The sequence below is a fragment of the Nerophis lumbriciformis genome, linkage group LG08, assembly GCF_033978685.3.
Source record: "Nerophis lumbriciformis linkage group LG08, RoL_Nlum_v2.1, whole genome shotgun sequence".
NCBI classification, from domain to species: Eukaryota; Metazoa; Chordata; class Actinopteri; order Syngnathiformes; family Syngnathidae; genus Nerophis; species Nerophis lumbriciformis.
This window is the reverse complement of record NC_084555.2, coordinates 32,167,194-32,182,667: the sequence shown is the minus strand read 5'-3', so window position 1 is coordinate 32,182,667 and position 15,474 is coordinate 32,167,194. Positions and strand designations below refer to the sequence as shown.

The 15,474-nt window shown below is 39.7% G+C and overlaps 1 protein-coding gene across 1 annotated transcript in view; it reads right to left on the bottom strand.

Moving 5' to 3' along the window:
• Positions 1–13,314, bottom strand: part of plcb2 (phospholipase C, beta 2) — a 79,139-nt gene extending 65,825 nt beyond the window's left edge. Inside the window, exons 1-8 of the mRNA XM_061968684.2 lie at positions 13,222–13,314; positions 11,050–11,127; positions 10,451–10,519; positions 1,893–2,033; positions 1,576–1,655; positions 1,444–1,497; positions 1,301–1,376; positions 1,063–1,163 (exon numbers count right to left, since the gene is read on the bottom strand). Coding sequence (XP_061824668.2) covers positions 1,063–1,163; positions 1,301–1,376; positions 1,444–1,497; positions 1,576–1,655; positions 1,893–2,033; positions 10,451–10,519; positions 11,050–11,127; positions 13,222–13,305 — 683 coding nt within the window. The 5' untranslated portion in view covers positions 13,306–13,314. The remainder of the gene's footprint in view (positions 1–1,062; positions 1,164–1,300; positions 1,377–1,443; positions 1,498–1,575; positions 1,656–1,892; positions 2,034–10,450; positions 10,520–11,049; positions 11,128–13,221) is intronic.
• Between the last annotated feature and the right edge of the window lie 2,160 nt (positions 13,315–15,474).

Below are 15,474 nucleotides of genomic sequence, written 5' to 3'. Positions count from 1 at the left end.
TGTTAATGACTTTTACTAAAATGCAGGAAAAAAATGTGTGTTCTTATTGGAGAACATTTAGATCAGGGGTCACCAACGCGATGCCCGTGGGCACCAGGTCGCCCGTAAGGACCAGATGAGTAGCCCGCTGACCTGTTCTAAAAATAGCTCAAATAGCAGCACTTACCAATGAGCTGCCTCTATTTTTTAAATTGTATTTATTTACTAGCAAGCTGGTCTCGCTTTGCTCGACATTTTTAATTCTAAGAGAGACAAAACTCAAATAGAATTTGAAAATCCAAGAAAATATTTTAAAGACTTGGTTCACTAACTGACAAAGAAACAGATAACAGATTTGGTGTCCAGTTCAAAGTGTGACATGAATTATTTAAACATTTGAGAGCTGACTTTTGTATTTTACATGAGTTATTATTTGTACAAACATGGTGCAAAGTAATTCATGATTTGTTAAAAAATGTTAGTGGCTAGCTAGTTAAAATGGGATATTGTGATTTCACAAGACTGTCTTAGAAGTGATCATCTGAAAATGTTCAATTTGAAAAATGTGCTCTTAGAGAAAATATAAAAATAAAGTGCTGCATATTGATTTTTATCTGTTTCTATATATATTTATTGTGAGAAATCATTAAGATGATCAGTGTTTCCACAAATATAAATATCATTAATTATTAATAATAAACATAGAGTTAAAGGTAAATTGAGCAAATTGGCTATTTCTGGTAATTTATTTAAGTGTGTATCAAACTGGTAGCCCTTCGCATTAATCAGTACCCAAGAAGTAGCTCTTGGTTTCAAAAAGGTTGGTGACCCCTGATTTAGATGTTTACATGCTACAGGACAGCTTGTATCAGAGCTTATATCGGAGATTTTAGAAACAAGCTGACATACGTTTTTTTGCTGATATTGGCCTATTATCTCATATCATTATCAGATCAGGACACCGCTAGTGTTAAGCTTTGAATTTGGAAATAGAACTCCCAGTTGATACGTGAAGTGCAATCACAAAAGTTAAACGTTTGAGAGGATGTTGAGATGATTTGTATTCGCTGTGGTTTGACTTACTAGCAAGTGAAGATCTCATAGATTTCGGGGCGAGGACACAGATATGCCAAGAAATTCTTAAAGGCTGATTCAGTGAAGACATCAGGCTTCATGCTCTCATACTGTAAAAATAATACATATTGACAGCGCATAAAAAAGCAACAGAAAGATCTTAACAGGTTGTTACAAAATCTTTGTAGCAGGTGATGTAGTGACATTTTAGCAAGACTATTTATAGATATATATATATATTTTTAACCTTTCCTTTGGGGAGATGTGCAGATACCAGGGCACCTTCCACTCTCTTCTTATCAGCAGGGAACATTTTGTAAATACTGACAAAAACAATTTTGACAACATGAAAAACTTTGAACACACACTTTCACAGTTGTTGCAACCTACTTTTTCACCGGGATCTTGCCGTCCTTGTTGGTATGAAGACAAATCCGTACATATCTAAGATGTAGGACAACAACTTTAAACTGAACTCTCAGCAAACAAAAAGCTCAAGAAGAGACTTAAATTACCACTTACATTTTGTCCAGGAAGACTTGCCTGCAGGCGTTAATTCTTGCAGCATTGTAGGCCACTGCAAGAATGTCATCCGCCCAATTCTGGTGCACATTGAATAAGAACATCAGCTCTGTTTGCAAAGTCATCACTCTTAAAAGCAGCATTGATGGCATGTGAAAGACAGCAACATACCACTAGAGGGCAATGGCATAATGATAACAATTGAGGTCAGTTTGACCAAATACCAACAGTAATTGTATTGTTGCTGCTAAAAAAGAAAGCTGGATATTGGATGTTTCAAGCAGGCGGTGTTAATAAAACAGTATGTGCTTTATTACCTGTGTCACTTTATCTTTGGAGGCAAAGAAGTTATGATAGGTCAGATTGACACAATCAGGACCCGAGACAACAGTCAGCGTTTTGGACAGGTAATTGCTGTCCGGAAAATCCAGGTTGAACACATCGCGGACCTTAGGGTGCTGTGAAAAATATCAATAATAATACAAATGAATGAAAATTATTAACAAATGAAAATTAGCAACGTGCGACTACTGTTTGTGAAACTAATAAATATAAGCAACAAGTGGCAGTAAAGGAAAACATTGGATCATGAAGAGATATGATTCATGGCTCTATGGACCTTGAGGAACTGTTTCTTTCAAAGAGGCGTTCTAAAGACTGGCTTGTTGTTTTACACAAAATTAACACCTGCTACTGTAATTCCAGTAGTGAAATAAGACTTGTGTTGTAAGGTTTCCGATAAACTAGGACAGCTTGTTTTGACTTATGTATTATTAATGTTATTAGACTTAGACTTAGACAAACTTTATTGATCCACAAGGGAAATTGTTCAACACAGTAGCTCAGTTACAATGATGGAAAGTGTAAGGATGGAAAGGACAATGCAGGTATAAATAGACTAAATATAGCGATATAAAATATAACATATATACGAATATATAGGAATATATACATAATATGTGTACAGTATATTATATATACAGATATATTATATTATGTCTATAACATATATACAATATATAACAATTACCATGTACAATATTATAATATATGTGACAGCAGCAGCATAAAATAGAGAGTAGATCCAGCAGAAAATAGAAAATAGACATTAAAAACAAAGAGAAGTAGCTGACATTGAAGGTGTCAGGTACTAGGCAGATATCATCTATTGCTGTATGGCCAGTGATTATACAGTAATATATTATTACTACACAGTAGCTCAGTTACAATGATGGAAAGTGTAAGGATGGAAAGGACAATGCAGGTATAAATAGACTAAATATAGCGATATAAAATATAACATATATATGAATATATATGAATATATACATAATATGTGTACAGTATATTATATATACAGATATATTATATTATGTCTATAACATATATACAATATATAAAAATTACCATGTACAATATTATAATATATGTGACAGAAGCAGCATAAAATAGAGAGTAGATCCAGCAGAAAATAGAAAAAAGACATTATAAACAAAGAGAAGTAGCTGACATTGAAGGTGTCCGGTAATAGGCAGATATCATCTATTGCTGTATGTCCAGTGATTATACAGTAATATATTATTACTATTATTACTATTATTATTATTATCATCTTTATTACTATTATTATTATCATTATCTAGTATTTTTTCATCATGCTCAAAGACTGGATTGGACAGTCATTTCTCAGACTAGCATATGTAGTACTCGGACAAGAGCTGTCCTATCTAGTTTTTTTTCCAACAGTTAATGCTCAAATGCCATATGGGACAGCCTGGGCTTCTACTAATGCTTAAAGACTAGATAGGACAGCTATTGTCTATACACAGGCTACAGTAGAGACTATACTTAGACTCAACTCAACTCTTGTCTGGGTATAGACTATAGCTGTCCTATTTAGTATTTGAACATGAGTAAAGAATATAGCTGTACCATTTACAGCTACATTTAGTCTTTGAACATAAGGAAAAAAGACTAAATAGGACAACTCTAGTCTTGTCTCAAATTAAAGTCGAGACTACTCACACTAAAGATGTCCTATCTAGTATTTGAGCATTAGAAGCAACTTGTGCTCAAGAGCTGTCCTATCTTGTCTTTCATCTTACAGTGGTTAAAAAAGACTAGATAGGACAACTATAGTATATCCATAGACTAGATTAGTGTCTTTTCTCAGACAAAAGCTGTCATATCTGGTCTTTTTTCATTAGTATATGCTCAGAGACGAGTTGGAAAGGCTCAAGTCTAACCCTAACACTGTCCAATCTCTACTTAGACTTCAATGAGAGATAGGACAGCCATAGTTTATTCTCAGAGCAGAGACTTTACTCAGACAAGAGCTGTTCAATGTAATATTTGAACATGATGAAAAAATACTAGATAGGACAACTCTAGTCTCTTGTCAGAATAGAGACTATTTAGACTAAGGCTGTCTTATCTAGTATTTGAGCATGGGTAGCAACTAGAGCTCTCATATCTAGTCCTTCAGCATGAAAAAAGACTGAATAGGAAAGCTATAGTCTCTACTCAGACTAGAGTAGAGACTCTACTCTGACAAGAGCTCGCATATCTCGTGATTTTTCATCATTTTTTGCTCAAAGACTAGATGGGACAGCTATAGTCATACCCTAACCCTAACCTGTGCAAATGATGAGATAAAACAGCTTGAGTGTGAGAATAAACTTTTTTATACAAACTGGTAAAAAAGACTAGATAGGACAGCTCTGGTTGCTATGCATGCTCAACTACTAGATCGGACAGCTTTAGTCTGAGTTGTCTGTACTATAATCTGAGAAGAAACTATTGCTGTCCTATCTGGTCTTTTTTTCATTATGCTCAAAGACTGCATAGGACAGCTTTAGTCACTAATCAGACGAGAGTAGAGAATCTACTCAGACTAACCCTCAATGGTGAAAAAGACTACATAGGAAAGCTCTAGTCTCAGTAGAAATGAGAACTGTCTTTAAGCATGAACTGATGAGGGAGGTGCTGGAGCCTATCTCAGCTACAATCGGGCGGAAGGCGGGGTACACCCTGGACAAGTCTCCACCTCATCACAGGGCCAACACAGATAGACAGACAACATTCACACTCACATTCACACACTAGGGCCAATTTAGTGTTGTCAATCAACCTATCCCCAGGTGCATGTCTTTGGAGGTGGGAGGAAGCCGGAGTACCCGGAGGGAACCCACGCAGTCACGGGAAGAACATGCAAACTCCACACAGAAAGACCCCAAGCAACAGCAATAGAATGCAGGACCTTCTTGCTGTGAGGCACAAGCGCTAAACACAGCTCCACCATGCTGTCTACTTCTATTATATACTGTGGAAGAAATGTTTTAAATACCCTAAACTACTCAGAGATGGTTTTATTGTGAATCGTTTGCAGGGATTGAACACCTGTGTGCAAAATAATTCTCAACATGCAAATCTGATGACCTGGACATGCAAACAGGATAGACATACACGCACGCAGGCGCACACACACACACACACACACACACACACACACACACACACACACACACACACACTCACACACACACACACACACACACACACACACACACACACACACACACACACACACACACACACACACACACACACACACACACTCACACACACACCCAACACTGATTCCATCCATCCATGTTCTACCGCTTATCCCTCCCAGGGTTGTGGGGGTAGCTGGAGCCTATCCCAGCTGCATTCGGGCGGAACAGTATTTATATCAGTGGTTCTTAACCTGGGTTCGATCGAACCCTAGGGGTTCGGTGAGTCGGGCTAAGGGGTTCGGCGGAGGTCAAGACACACCCGACTCATCGTGTAAATAAAAACTTCTCCCTATCGGCGTATTACGGATACGGCAACAGCAGAAGTCAGACTGATTTGCAGGTGTGTAATTTGTTGTGAGTTTATGCACTGTGTTGGTTTTGTTCTTTGAACAAGTTAACGTTCATGCACGGTTCATTTTGTGCACCAGTAATAAAACATGGTAACACTTTAGTATGGGGAACATATTCACCATTAATTAGTTGCTTATTAACATGCAAATTAGTAACATATTGGCTCTTAACTAGTCATTATTAAGTACTTATTAATGCTTTATTCGGCATGGCCTTATTATAACCCTAACCCTCTAACCATGGCCCTGATCCTCTAACCCCAACCCTAACCAAATAACTCTAAATTAAGTCTTTGTTACTTAGAATATGTTCCCCTAGTGTCCAAAAACTCTAAATTAAGTCTTTGTTACTTAGAATATGTTCCCCATACTAAAGTGTTACCAAAACATATACCGTATTTTTCGAGTATAAGTCGCACCTGCCAAAAATGCATAATAAAGAAGGAAAAAATCAAGTCAAGTCGCACTGGTGTAAGTCGCATTTTTTGGGGAAATGTATTTGATAAAACCCAACACCAAGAATAGACATTTGAAAGGCAATTTAAAATAGGCAAATTAAAAAAATAAAACAGGCAATTTAAAATAAATAAAGAATAGTGAACAACAGGCTGAATAAGTGTACGCTATATGAGGCATAAATAACCAACTGAGAACGTGCCTGGTATGTTAACGTAACATATTATGGTAAGAGTCATTCAAATAACTATAACATATAGAACATGCTATACGTTTACCAAACAATCTGTCACTCCTAATCGCTAAATCCCATGAAATCTTATACGTCTAGTCTCTTACGTGAATGAGCTAAATAATATTATTTGATATTTTACGGTAATGTGTTAATAATTTCACACATAAGTCGCTCCTGAGTATAAGTCGCACCCCCGGCCAAACTATGAAAAAAACTGCGACGTATAGTCCGAAAAATACGGTAACTTTGTCTTGAATTTGAAAAAAACCCAACATTTTATTTTTCACTAAAGAAGGGTTCGGTGAATGCGCATATGAAACTGGTGGGGTTCGGTACCTCCAACAATGTTAAGAACCACTGATTTATATGCAGTGATGACATCATCTACAAAGCATCCCAAGATGGCTCAAGATAAAAGAAGTGTTGTTTTCACTAACCCACCCACCCACCCAACACTCAGATTTCACCTTTCAGTGAACCCTCAAAGAGAGATGAAGATGACTGCTCACTGCTCCACCACATATAAACAGCTACAACTAAGAACTAAGAACACAAACCCTTTGCTGTTGATGAGAGGGGAAAAAGATGCTGACACTGTAAAGCGTCTCTAAAGGATGACTCAGCTTGAGCTGTTTGTGTGTGTGTGTGTGTGTGTGTGTGTGTGTGTGTGTGTGTGTGTGTGTGTGTGTGTGTGTGTGTGTGTGTGCACCTGTTTATCGACTGAGGGGGTGCTGCTTCGTTTGCCCATTGCTGAATTTGCAATGCAAATATGTTTCTCATACTAAAGAGGCTTGAGGTGAATATTTGCATGCATGAAGAGATTCTTACATAATGAATCACATGTTGGACTTTACTGTAATCAAGTGTTTCTTAACCTCAGGGCTTAACCTTAACCTATTGGGCCACCAGCGCCCCCGAGAGAGGCGCCAAAAAAAATCTGTTTCTCAGCTGTAGGTCCTGAGTAGTCCTGGGTTCAATCCCGGGCTCGGGATCTTTCTGTGTGGAGTTTGCATGTTCTCCCCGTGACTGCGTGGGTTCTCTCCGGGTACTCCGGCTTCCTCCCACCTCCAAAGACATGCACCTGGGGATAGGTTGATTGGCAACACTATATTGGCCCTAGTGTGTGAATGTGAGTGTGAATGTTGTCTGTGTATCTGTGTTGGCCCTGTGATGAGGTGGCGACTTGTCCAGGGTGTACCCCGCCTTCCGCCTGATTGCAGCTGAGATAGGCTCTAGCACCCTCCGCGACCCCGAACGGGACAAGCGGTAGAAAATGGATGGTCTCTATTGGCCGCAGCGACACTGAGTTGAGTTGTAATACACTTTTCCACCACGTGTGGCAGTAATGACAATATCAAACCAGAGTCGAAAGTGAATATGGCCAACACCGTTTCAGGCGACCCCCTCAACGAGCGCCATGACTGCTAAAACTCTGAGCTGATGCTACGTGTCTGCAGCGCTTCCTTGTTAGTTTTTCGACATGTAAAAATGCCCTGTTGTGCAACATGAGGCTGCTCCACCCGTGAGAATTGTTGACAGCTTTTACATCGCTTGCCCCAAAGCCCGGAAAGAAGACAAGTACCGGAAGTGAAGGTTTGTGGTCAAGACTGGAGAGTAACCAACTACAATGTCTTGTGTCAGGTCAACACACGACACAATCAATCAATCAATCAATGTTTATTTATATAGCCCTAACCCCAACGACATCCTTGGCTCAGATCCCACATCAGGGCAATGAAAAACTCACCCCAATGGGACAATGAGAAACCTTGGAGGGGACCGCAGATGTGGGGACCCTCCCCCAAAACACAACCACTGTGTTTTGTTCAGAAGAGAACACACAGTAGCTAATACAAATAAAAACAGGAGAAATTATTCAATCTATGAAATGCTTTGACAAAAACAGACTCTCTTTGAATCTCAGTAAAACTAAAATAATGCAATTCGATAACATTAGAGGAGAACGTCAAATACAATTAGACATTGAAAGAGTAAAATAAACCACATTTTGGGTGTAGTAATAAATGAGAAAATTTACTGGAAATCTCATGTAAAAAATATATAACATAAAGATGTTGTATATGTGGCAATGTCAATAATGAATAAAGCAAAATATGTTCTGGACCAAAAATCTGAGTTATTGTGCAGAAATATGTGGAAACAACTACAAACGTACAAAAGCACATTGGAGGCAGCCACCACAGTTGACATACTTCACACAAAAGTCATCATTTGTCAGCGATTGTTGGTCCAAAGCTAATAAAGATTTTCACCCCCCCCAAAAATGGTTTCCTTCGGTGTATTTGTTTTTACATTTATTGCGCCGTGGAGTGCGTGTTGGAGAACCTGCTGGTCACTAAACACTACAGGAATGTAGCAGCAATAGCCCAAATAGGGCAACAAAATTATACTTCCACAAAATAAAAGCATGTTTTATTTTAAGTTTATGAGCTAGAGTATGTTTAGAACTATATTAATCCGTATTACTTTCATCTAACTACAGCAATTGCATGCATCCGGGCACAGCCGCACACGTCCTTGGTAGCAGTAATGGCGCCTGTTGTTTATTTGGCCATACTCTCGACTCTGTATCAAAGCAACAGAAGAAGTTTGGTGCTAAGGTCATAGAGAAGTTTCTTAGGCGCAGAAAATTGTGACCAAAGTGGTGAAGCTGCATTTTCATATGCACTTCAATTTTATTCACAGCGTAATTAAGACAAATATTCGTTGATATTTTGTTTTTATTTTAGCACTACATAATTGTATGTAAATGTGTTTATTTATGAGTCCCTATTTACACAGTATATTTGGTATGTACTTATTTTTCTAATCAGCCTGATCTAAGCTTAAAGGCCTACTGAAATGTGATTTTCTTATTTAAACGGGGATAGCAGGTCCATTCTATGTGTCATACTTGATCATTTCGCGATATTGCCATATTTTTGCTGAAAGGATTTAGTAGAGAATATCGACGATAAAGTTCGCAACTTTTGGTCGCTGATAAAAAAAGCCTTGCCTGTACCGGAAGTAGCAGACGAGTAGCGTGACGTCACAGGTTGTGGAGCTCCTCACATCTGCACATTGTTTACAATCATGGCCACCAGCAGCGAGAGCGATTCAGACCGAGAAAGCGACGATTTCCCCATTAACTTGAGCGAGGATGAAAGATTCGTGGATGAGGAAAGTGAGAGTGAAGGACTAGAGGGAAGTGGGAGCGATTCAGATAGGGAAGATGCTGTGAGAGGCGGGTGGGACCTGATATTCAGCTGGGAATGACTAAAACAGTAAATAAACACAATACATATATATACTCTATTAGCCACAACACAACCAGGCTTATATTTATTATGCCACAAATTAATTCCGCATAACAAACACCTCCCCCCTCCCGTCCATATAACCCGCCAATACAACTCAAACACCTGCACAACACACTCAATCCTACAGCCCAAAGTATCGTTCACCTCCCCAAAGTTCATACAGCACATATATTTCCCCAAAGTCCCCAAAGGTGCGTACGTGACATGTACATAGCGGCACGCACGTACGGGCAAGCGATCAAATGTTTGGAAGCCGCAGCTGCATGCGTACTCACGGTACCGCGTCTGCGCATCCAACTCAAAGTCCTCCTGGTAATAGTCTCTGTTGTCCCAGTTCTCCACAGGCCAATGGTAAAGCTTGACTGTCATCTTTCGGGAATGAAAACAATGAAACACCGGCTGTATTTGTGTTGCTGCAGCCGCCCGCAATACACCGCTTCCCACCTACAGCTTTCTTCTTTGCTGTCTCCATTGTTCATTGAACAAATTGCAAAAGATTCACCAACACAGATGTCCAGAATACTGTGGAATTTTGCGATGAAAACAGATGACTTAATAGCTGGCCACCATGCTGTCCCAAAATGTCCTCCACAATCCGTGACGTCACGCGCTGACGTCATCATACCGAGACGTTTTCAGCAAGATATTTTGCGTGGAATTTAAAATTGCACTTTAGTAAGCTAACCCGGCCGTATTGGCATGTGTTGCAATGTTAAGATTTCATCATTGATATATAAACTATCAGACTGCGTGGTCGGTCGTAGTGGGTTTCAGTAGGCCTTTAAGGTTTATGTGTTAAATAGATAGTATTTGTGATTAACACATGGGTTCATATTATTTGACAATGTTGTAAAATGTACGTAAGTTGATTAGAGTGGGGTCCATGGCCCTATTTAGAGGAAAAGTTGGGCCCTGAGGTCAAAAAGGTTAAGAACCCTCGCTGTAATCAATACTTACTTTGGGAAGTTTAGCATATCTTCCTGTTCTGGTATCTCTGATTGTAGCAACATCCAAGAATGTTGTCTCCTAGAAACAAGAAGCAGACAGTCATCTGTTATTCAGCACCTAGGCGCAAATCCATATATGGACAGACGATGTGGACAAAACTTAGTTTGAGAAATAATATTTCAGGCTTTTTCATATACAATAGGATTGTGCTGCTGTTTCACACAAAAGCATCCTAGCATGGCTGCAGCTTTGAGCCATGAGGTGGGCATGCGTTTGATGTGGGCCTCACTGGATTTATGATGTGGCAAACAAACTCAAGTACGGCTGCAACAGAGGGAGAGGAAGCGAGCGAGATCAACAAAGACAAATAGTCCTCTCCATCGAGTGCATCGCAGCTGAGTTTCATCGTGCGAGCAGGACGTCGGGCCCGAATCAGCGGCAATCAATAACCCCCACAAGCAGCTGGCACCGCACGATGCAATGCAGCTCACATGAGCACCGCTCTCATATATTGGTTGTTGCATCAAAAACATGCACTAAAAGCTAGTTTATTACATTCTGCTCCAATGGCAGCAGATATCCTATTGTACGCTTTCCACATGTCTTACCTTGCTTTGATTTGTCCAGTAAAGGTAAAATCCTTTCATGTCCATCTTCATAGTGACAGGAACAGTTTTGGTGGAGTCCTTGGTGGAGACATTTTGACAATTATAATAATATCAAGGAATCTTGTTCGGTCTTGTCAATGGAAACCTTAAAAAAGAGGTATTCTGATGTTTGTTTTTCTACATTAAAAACACTTCCTTGTGGCGAAATAACATGTAATGGTGGTTCCTTGGTCAACATTTTGCATAGATTATGTTTTACAGACTGTTTTCAAGCTGCTATCTGACCGTCTCTTCAGAATGCGGCATTTTGTGGACTGTCTTATTTACATGGCTCCACTTCTCCTCGTCAGCAATGTTGTAGTTTTAAGCGCTTCCATACAGAGTCTACTGACAGATATAAGTTAGACCTATACGCTATACTTTGTTTTAGAAATGGCAACATCAGAAGTTGCATGTGCTTGTACGAGCATATCTGCCCCACAACAAGAGGATAGAGAAAAAGAAGGAGCTTATTGACTACAGCTCGGACTACAACGGCGGACTTGCACAAAGCACTTTGAGTACATTTTGTACCATATATGGATATATCCTATGACGTCACAACTGGGAAAATCTTCGCAAATTGGGGCGAATTCCGAACGACTCGTTTGGAGGAAGTATGAAGATCAAGATTGTTTTATAAATGACTACTCTTATGGCTTGATTTGAAAATTGTATGCAGATTTCATGCAGATCCTAAATACACAAAAACAGGTACCAAAAGGTAAGAAAAGTTGGTTTTGCATAATTAATCCCCTTTAAAATGCACCCTTATTATAGAGGTATAGAACATGTGATTACTCATAGCCAGTAAGTAAAATATATTAGTCAAATAATTAATATTTTCAGATTAATCACATTTTGGAATTTGGATTAATCATGAATAATCACAAGTCATTACTTGCTTGCTTGACTAAATTTTGCTTAGGAAAAGCCCAATATTTGTACACAAATGTAATTTTATGGTCAGAATGTCAACCAGGAACATTTTTAAACATTTTACTTGCACAAAACCAGGTAACAGTTTTATCTTAAGTTCTTTCAGGCTGTATTTTGTACTGAAATTTGCCAGTAAGCACACCTGTTGGAGGCTCCTAAATCATTGTTGTACTGACGTATGCATTGCTCTGATCAATGACTGTATAGTGGTTAAGGTATAGGAGCTTGTAGGTCAAAATAAATTGCATGCTTAATCCCAATGTGTACATGATTAATGCGATGATTTGTAGTGAATGATCACATGAGTTAAGTTGTTAATTTTGACAGTCCTTAAATATAAATAAACATAAATAAATAGACTTCCCCCACTTGTTCACGAGTGGGGGAAGAGTGGATCGTGAGATCGACAGGCGGATCGGTGCGGCATCTTCAGTAATGCGGACGCTGTATCGATCCGTTGTGGTGAAGAAGGAGCTGAGCCGGAAGGCAAAGCTCTCGATTTACCGGTCGATCTACGTTCCCATCCTCACCTATGATCATGAGCTTTGGGTCATGACCGAAAGGACAAGATCACGGGTACAAGCGGCCGAAATGAGTTTCCTCCGCCGGGTGGCAGGGCTCTCCCGTAGAGATAGGGTGAGAAGCTCTGTCATTCGGGGGGAGCTCAAAGTAAAACCGCTGCTCCTCCACATCGAGAGGAGCCAGATGAGGTGGTTTGGGCATCTGGTCAGAATGCCACCCGAACGCCTCCCTAGGAAGGTGTTTCGGGCACGTCCGACCGGTAGGAGGCCACGGGGAAGACCCAGGACACGCTGGGAAGACTATCTCTCCCGGCTGGCCTGGGAACGCCTCGGGATCCCCCGGGAGGAGCTGGACGAAGTGGCTGGGGAGAGGGAAGTCTGGGCTTCCCTGCTTAAGCTGCTGCCCCCGCGACCCGACCTCGGATAAGCGGAAGAAGATGGATGGATGGATGGATGGATGGATAAATATAAATAAGTGAAGTGATACATACACTCCAATAATTGTGCATAGTTTTGCAAGTCATTTTAAATGTTGAAGTAAATGGCAATATCTAAACATGTGTGATTGTTTTTGTAAGCACACACTGTAGAAACTCTACAGTACAATTAATAACATCTAAACGTTTTGAAAAATTACAAAAATGTGTCAGATTTTCTTGAAATATGCACTCACCTCTGACCACTTGGTGAACCTTTCTCCTTTAACCATGTAATCTTTGACCACCGGGATGTCCAAAAAGTACCTTTTCTTGTTCATTGTTCTTGAAACAATGTTGGCAAGACTGTAATTTATGTGAACATGGAGATAACACTCTACTGCTATCTCCACTGATTGAACAAAGCACTGTAATGAAGCGTCGTTGCTGGGGACACACACACGCAAACACAGACACACACACACACACACACACACGCACACACAGACGCACACAAGGTCACACCCAAAACAATATGAATTGCAAATTAAGCTGACAAAAGAAATTGAATCCTTCCTGAGAACTGTTGCTAGACACCTCACTATGGTAAGTATAGTTCTACACAATAATTAACATTTAGTTAAAGTATAGAATAATGTTTGAAACAACTCTTGTGTTTACATACGATGTACGGATGTATGAGGGGCTGTTAGGGATAATATTCAGAAATACCTCTTACATACACTACTGAAATCCTCTCAAACACATTACTGAAATCCTTGCATGCCCACTAGTGTGTGAGAATATGTTTTCAGTTGTTAATGTGAGAGTGTCTCAGTAGTGTGTGTGTGTGAGTGAATTTCAATAGTGTGTGTGAGAGAAATCATTTCAGTAGTGTGTTTAAGAGGATTTCAGTAGTGTGTACAAGAGTGTTTCAGTAGTGTGTTTGAAAGAAAAAAAATTGAACCACAGCTCTGGGGTCCAAACTTGTGCTTTACATAACCGAGGCCTTCCTCAAAGCACCACTTTAAATCATCTCTTTTTTGGCAGGTACACATTTTTTATGTAATATGATTTATATCACTAAGTTGTTACTATAGATTTTCTTCAAATGCAGTCAGTTGTCGTTTGTACAACTTTTTTATTTATACTTTAGTTCAGTTTCAGTTTATTTCAAACATACTAGTAGTGTTCCTCAAGGTTCTACTTTAGATCCACTTTTTTTCATCATTTGGGCCTGCGAGTTCAGTTTTAAAACTTGTGAGGTACTCACATTTTTGCAGCAGATTCTTAAAAACACAAGACCACAGATGTCAAACTCAAAGCCTGGGGTCTAGATCTGGTACGCCACACAGTTGTCGGTGGCCTGCAAAAGCCTGCAAATAATGTGCATCAATGAAGCACTTAATCATTCTTTAAATTTCAAATGAAAAATTGCATACACTGCATACAATTGCATATCTTTTAAAGATAATGTCACGTTCAAACACAGAGGACATCTATTAAACAAGACAAATAAAGACAGATTTCAATTTGGACTCAATATTGAGGAGAGACATGGCCACTGCACTCTCTGTACAGTCCTGCACCACGCTCTGACGAAGAAGGTTTTCGTCTCCTCATTTATTCAGATGTTCAATGTTCACGCACCAACACATGTCACAGCAGGAATGGGAAGTATGTAAAACAGTCATTGTTTTCGGTCGCTTTGAAGACCAAGAAGAGGATTTCTCGGGCTTGGGCTCTTCCTGGATCCAGCTGGGGCAGGTGTTGGAGGACAATGGATAACCCCTCCCGTCTCCTGACCACAGGGACTTCAAGAGGGCAGCGGGTCGTAAATAGCGTTGACCTCGGTTACCAAATAGTTGGAAGAGAGTTTGTGAAATACTTCAGAGAGAGTTCGTTTAACACTTCAAAGAGATTTCCTCTGGAAGTTGAGCAGATCCTGCCATCTGTCTGTGTTGAAATCACAGTGGCGTTTCACGAGCCTTCTTCCTCTTGTTAGGCCTCGAAAGACAGCATTCATAATACAACGTTTCTTTTGTGATAACTTAAAAACAATTATTGCAACAATTCCCTCCTGTTTATCGCAAAAACGTTCCCATAATCTCCTTATCCCTAATAACTTCTTCTTGCAATTTTTAGTTAATGGTTAATTTCCTTACGACAGAGTTATGTTTACACACAGAACTGAACATACATTTTTCCTCATATTTCTGAAAATAAATCAGGAACGCCATCCTGGCAGGTATCCTCGTCTTCAGATTCATCTTCCTTGTCGTCCACCAGGAAGTACATCTGAACAGCTTTATCATCTGCTGGGCTAATCGCTGTGGTAATCAGACGGTTAAACAGAGAACAGACAGGGAATACAACAACATCCACACAACGTCAGTATTGCTGAACACGGCCATAGATACCAGATACCAAAGACTTGTATTTGCCAAACACGTCCAACCACCCCTCCCACATAGATGTATCTATGCCTGAATGCTCTTTCAGTTTACCGT